We start from the raw sequence: 6581 nt of genomic DNA, 5'->3' as shown, positions 1-6581 counted from the left end.
GTGAAACTAGTTTCAAACACATGTATACAAGATGCCTGGTTTTCCCTTACCTTTTTGACTTCCTCTCTCAATGCAATATTTTAAGAACACATATAACATTTCTTATATGGAAATTGTTTTGAACATTATGAAATAAATCCACCTATTATTTGGAGCATAAAAATAATTCACAGAGCAACATGTTTTGCTTTGGTACAAGAAGAATCACAAAATGCTCACCTGCGACCACATTCTGAATATTTACCAATATTTTTTAATATTAAGGCAGCTGTTAATCGGATGTGTTTAGTTATTGGTCCCTCTTTTTCATCCTAAAAAAAAGGAAGAAAAACATTGAAACCCAAATTAATGAATAATTAGTTTCAAATCCATAAGCCACGCCCTACTTACTGTGAAATCTCTGAAGACAAGGTTTCTTGATCCCCTCCTTAATGCCATGAGGGCAGCACTAGGATGATTCACAATGGCCTTCTGTGCTCTGGGAGCAGGGGCAGTACCCCCTGCATTTGGTGGCCTAAATTGACAAAGATATTAAAGTATTAAGTATCTTTATGCTGCTTTCTAACAGACTGAAATCTATCTAGATAAATTCTACTTTTGATGAGTTTTCCCTCTCTTGTAGTTGACAAGTAAAGAGCTCTCAGTATTTACAACTAAATCGATTCATCTTTGGATTCAACATGGAGAAACTCTGGCACACAAATGCCAGAGATCATTTCATGATGAACATTAAAGGACATCTTCCTGAGACAACCACTCCATATCATATATGACATTTGTAATGGCAAAATAATACTCTGAACTCAATGACACAAGCCTGCTTTCTGATGGGTGTCTGAAGAAGTGCTCTGTCAGCCAAGATTTGAGTGAAGGGGAATATAGCTTTTCAACTGGCATCTAAGATCGGGGCAAGGAGTATCGTCACAATCTATCTGAACATTTAGCCAGCTATGCCAGGGGTTGTAAGCAGGTGCTGTTATAAAAATAAATAAATATTATTTTTGGCCAGAGATTTAAATCACTTTTTTTTAATAAAAGTAAATCACTGATTCAAATCGAGCATTTGTAAAAAAACAACTTGAATGATTTTTCTATTGAAGTATTTTAGAAATCTAAATCCTATTTTAAAATGTCACCTTAATTATGTAACACTGCTCTAAGGGCATAAACAAAACATGCTAATTCCCAAATACTTCTCTTGATCTCAGAGGTTGCATTCTAAAGGGCGGAACAAAAATGGAAATATGTATTTGGAAGTTTGGGAAAATAGGGCTGAAGCCCCAAAGCCCTCCTGGCATAGCTCTGTCCCCCACTTGTCCCCCTCCCACACTGCTCTGATCTCTCCTTTTTCCCCTGCAACAGGGCTTCCAAAATGGTTTGGTTTATGGATCATCATTTTAAAAACTATTGTGAAATGAAGGGACATTATGTAAATTCACAGAACAAAATTTGGGAACCCCTGCCACAGAAGCAGCAATAAAAGAAGGTGGAGCTTGATAACCCCATCTTGATACAATCATCAGGAAAAAAGAGAGAGGATGGGTTTACTTCTATGTGTATGTGGAGGGCACACCCTTTCAGCCCAGTTTGACTGGAGGAAAACATGCCCACCTTTCCCCCTTATGGTTTGCTCTGCTGGTGCTTCTAAGCTTCCAGATAGTAATACCCCTTTGAGGAGAATCCCTTATTTGTTGAAGAACTGCAAGAAATAAAAACCCTTTTAAAGGAAATTCTTCAAAGCTCCAGCCACTGAACTGGACTTCAAAATGCACCAGGGGTGTCAGATTCACTGGGTGCTCAGGCCAGATCCTGACCACAGGGCTTCTCACAGGCTGGATCCAGACATGACGGGGGGAGGGGGGAAGGTAAGCAGCTGTTGTTAATGTAGCTGCTGTTCACCCCCTACCACCAACACACATTCCCAATGAGGCTCCATACCCTGGATTTCAGTACTGGACCCAACCCCTTCTTGCTGCACCTGTATATGAACCCCAAGGCCAGACAACATGGCTCAGTCAGCTATACATTTGTCTTATACCAATAAGGGTCAATGACCTGAAATATACTGGTCCCTTAGAAGCTTTGTCTGACCGCAGCTTCAAGCGAAAAGTTAATCAAGGGGCAAAAGCCCCTATCCCTGGACCTTCCAACCCCACACTGCTTCACCACTCAACATTCCCTAGCTCTGAACCAAAGATTAGGAACCTGAATATAAAGAGCAGCTCATATCAGAGAAACTATGTATCAGAAGTCCCTTGACCAAACCACCCAGTGACTTTTTTTTTTTTTTTAAATCATACACAACAGTCCTATTGTCCACGATTATCTCATTATGGTGGGGTCCAACATTTTAACCCAGTGGGCCACACTGGTGGTGACCAGTCCATCTGCATGCTGGATCTGACTAATGGGCAAAATCTGGTGTGGTGGGGGCCCAATCCTGGTGCATGGCAGGAGGAGCAGGCCTGGCTCTGATCCAACTGTGCAGAAGGGACATGGTTTGGCCCTGGTATGTCTGCATGGGCAAGGGGGTGTGGCCTGGCCCTGATCTGACCAGGTAGGATTTGGTAATTTGACAGCAGGGGAGGGGTAAGAGTATTAATTGCTATCATTTCTGCACCACCAAATTTTCTAACCTATGGGAGCCTTGGCAAGCCAACTGCTATGGCTCTGGAGGCCACATCTGACCTGCAGGCTGGGGGTTGAGTACCCCTACCTAGGAATATTTTATCCTCCATCTAACTTTGAAAATACTTACACAGTAAAAATTTATAACTGCACACTTAAACCACTAATCCTTCCAAAATCTCCACAAGGCACAGAAAAATGTAAACAGTTGAAGTCACTTGTAGTTTTAGAACATTTTGAATAGTTATTTAATATGTACACAGGAAGTGACACTCAACCTTAATTATAGTGCAGCTGCCACTTTACTATAATAAAATGATAGTGCTGGTTAGATGGGAGAATCTAAGAGCAGGCACGAACAGTATTCCTCTGCATTACTAAAACTCTACTCATCTTTAAAACAATGATTCCTACAGTTTAGGGGCACACTCCACCTTCAATTACTTGTGAAACACCAGTTACTAAACTTTTTTCCCCACCTGTGTTTCACATGCTATTTGTGACTTTTCCTCAGATGTCACAATTTCTTGTCTCTTGCCTACTTTTTATCATCACTGCCAGCATGACCTTGTAACCTGAATATAGGATTACAATACTACATTGCACCCAGAGCTATATTTGACAAATCAAATGATAAATACATAAAATTCTTTCAGTGATTTCTGACTATCCCTCCATTTTCACTAGGAAACTAGGCTTAGGTCTCTTACTTATTAGGAGGTTTCTGATTTCCTGCTTGTCCATGTTCATCTTGTTTCAATCCTGCAAGCAGAGCATCTCTGGAGCAGTGCTTATCCTATTTGAAAAAGAGAGAAAATGTATGCAAACACCCTTAAAAGGAATTCCACATTTTATTTTACAAAATAGAGAAAAATCTGTACCTGTAAGTGGGTAATGAAGGAAAATCTTTGCCGCTGGAAAGGTTCACAGCCCTCCCATAAGCACTGCCCTGGATAGACATCTTTCCCACCGTGTTCAGTTGCTGCATGATAGAAAACCTGTGATGGTGTTTGAAACCACCTAAAAAACATGAAAGTAGAAAGGCTGTAAAATTCCTTTTAGTTGGTTAATATTAAAATAGAAATACCACAACTTGATCCAGTATTTTGTTTTGGGAAGATCAACATGCCTTTCATACTGAAAGGATAAAAGCAGTATGCTTTGGAAGGGTCTCTTTTCCTCCTGATGCATTAATACCATTAGCACTTAATATGTACTACTGAAAAAAATTATTTGTATGGCCAGACAGAATATGGTACTAAACTCTCAAACAACTGGAGTTAATGACCTTCTTGTATTCCACATATTCTTCTTCCTGATTTCCTTTTGACTAGCCAGCACTTCAAAATCTGACTGGTAGGCAGAGAAACAAAAACATTTGTTCTAGTCTCTTATACGCAATATAGATGCTTGTTATAACTGGCAGAACAGGTCAGGGTAAAACCTGTTTTTCAATAACTCTCCTGCTAAAACTTGTCTTTCTGCCACTTGGTTTAGAAGTTCTCAGTATAGGATCTCTTTTCTCCTGCCTAGTAACCTAGCAATAGGGCAGTCTTCTAACTCTTTCAAAATTAGAGATTTGAAAATAGCCTCTAATCTGAATTGAACCCTATAAATAACAAAAAGCAAACAAAACTGCCCCTCCTCCATGCATTAATTCTTCATAAGTTTTTCAATATCTCAATATGTGCATCTGAAATCTTGTCAGGGGGCTCATCACAGAATATTACAGTATTTAAAAGCTTTACCTATGAATCCATAAAACTGTTCCGTACTCAAATAATTTTATCATAGTAACATTTTTTTACTAGTAATTAAACTTAAATAAAAACAATGAAGTTAAGAAAAACAGGTTACTTATTTAAAATTGAACACAAAAAGGAAAGTGTAATGATATGACAGAAGTTACTACTACTAAACCATTTTTATGACAATGGAATTCAGCTGCAGGTCTAGAACATAACTTTCACCTGTGTTTAAGATGATTGTTGTAAAAGCACACAAGCCATTTTACAAAAAGGAAAAAAATAGGACTTCACTAATTTGATGTGTCACTACATAACAGAAGGTGCATTTTAAATTATATCTGAAGGAATTTACAATTTACTTAGAAAAAAGAATATACTTTTATAAATAGCGACTATAAGAGTGACATAATACAGTTTGGGAATATTCAGTGAGTTATGAAACCAAAATAAGCCTAATTGATTAAATGAAATAGACTTCATAGAAAAAGGACTGATTCACCTGTTTCAGACCAAGTAATGATGTGAACAGATATTCATTTGACACGCTCCAAATTTTGCTCCACTTTAGTGTGCTTCAAATTTCAAACCCTTCCACACTGCAGACACGTGTTCTATGTGGTTTCCCACCCCTGAACACTTCAAAATGACCATAAATGCACACAGTGGCAATGTTCTCCAGTCAGCAGGTGGGAGAGCAGGTATCCCTGCATGCCTCTGCCTTTGGAGGTTCCTAAGGACACCTGAACACGCAGAAGAGTGCTCATTGACTGTTCCCTCTGCTTTGCGAGATGTCAGCCCCTTGCCATGCCCTGCTTAGAGGTGCAGGCGTTTCAGACAGCGTTTAAAAATGAAGCACTTCAAAGATGTTCCTCTTTTATGAGGGTCAATTTTGAAGTGCTTGTTCAGCCATAAACATCTGCACCCTTGCAGTTTGTAGTGCTTCAAAGGCATCTGGAGCACTTTAAACACCATGTCTGTTCAGTAGCAGGATGTTGTCCCAGTTTACTGTAAAGGCACAAAAAGAAAGCATACCAAATAGAGTATATATTTCCCTTTTAAAAAAAAATTCCAGTAATTATTTTGATCAGTGCCTCTATGCATTAGTACAATATGACTGTGTAGGTCCCACTGCACTAGATGTTAAAAGCATGCACAAAAGTTCCTTTCCCTTAAGAGTTGACATTCTACCATTGTCATTTAGTTGACAGGTTTATACTGAAGAGTGAAACATATTTTAAATGATCAGTGAAAGGAACAGCAGAAGTGTTTGTGAAGAACCTATTGACCATTAATTAAGGAATGAACAAAGGGGTATTTTGAGGGGAGTCTACAGTAGTTGTGCAAATCAGATTTTCTGCCCAGGATAAAAGTACGAGTTGATTTTTGGTACACAGTGCAGCAGCAGCGTGGCATTTCTATTCAGGCAGTTAAGACACTCAATTGACTTAATAGCTCATTGTTCTTCACTCCACATGTGTAAATGATTATTTCTCCTTTTTGAATGGTCTTCATGTTCCATTAATTTAGCTGACCTTTCTTAAGGCAACTTTGCTGTCTGATAGCTGCTCCTGGTGTCACTTTTCCTATTTCACAGCCCTGGAGACTCTTTAGTTCATTTCAAAATTATAGATCCACCAATGGAGACCAGTTTTCAACAGCAGCTGGGATTTCAGATTTTAGTTAAGCAGGAAAAGGAGGATGAGTCAGCTGAAAATTAGGCTCTGTCCTTGCTCTATGCAGCCATAACTCTGGGGAAAAAAAACTTTTTTCCTTCATTCTGTCATTCAAAAACAAAGTGAATATCTTATTTTGGGGTGATAGCTATACATGATAAAATCCGGTATTTTTATTTTTCTTCCTGAATAAGGTTAACCAACAATTTTTAACTGTTTTCATAGGGAATCCATCGCATTATAAACATTCTAGCCTGTAGTGGTCTTGCTGAATTGTTTGCAACAGAAGGACTGCTGCTGTATTATTTTTCTGTAGTCAAAAAATGATTAAGAGCCAGGAGTGGCTTGAGTAAAAAGGGCTGCCTTAAGTCTAAAAAATTAAGAAACACTACCTAGTCTTACTATACTAGCCTATACAGTATGGAAAAATAAAATGGTGCAACTTGCATTACTATAATTAAAGGGTATTCTAATACTTGCACTATAATGTCTATGATGTTTTCCCTTCATATGAAGAAGGGGGAAGAGATAT

General features: G+C 38.6%; 1 protein-coding gene across 2 annotated transcripts in view; it reads right to left on the bottom strand.

Moving 5' to 3' along the window:
* ARID2 (AT-rich interaction domain 2) overlaps positions 1–6581 on the bottom strand; it is a 172916-nt gene that overhangs the window by 4236 nt on the left and 162099 nt on the right. For both annotated transcript variants that reach the window (XM_014601034.3, XM_014601035.3), the window contains 4 exons: positions 3510–3648; positions 3339–3424; positions 391–514; positions 220–311 (listed from right to left, as the gene is read on the bottom strand). In XM_014601034.3, coding sequence (XP_014456520.1) covers positions 220–311; positions 391–514; positions 3339–3424; positions 3510–3648 — 441 coding nt within the window. The remainder of the gene's footprint in view (positions 1–219; positions 312–390; positions 515–3338; positions 3425–3509; positions 3649–6581) is intronic.

The sequence above is a fragment of the Alligator mississippiensis genome, chromosome 4 (genome assembly GCF_030867095.1).
Source record: "Alligator mississippiensis isolate rAllMis1 chromosome 4, rAllMis1, whole genome shotgun sequence".
Lineage (NCBI taxonomy): Eukaryota > Metazoa > Chordata > Crocodylia > Alligatoridae > Alligator > Alligator mississippiensis.
Note: the sequence above shows the minus strand (reverse complement) of the source record. Positions and strands in the feature narration are given on the sequence as shown.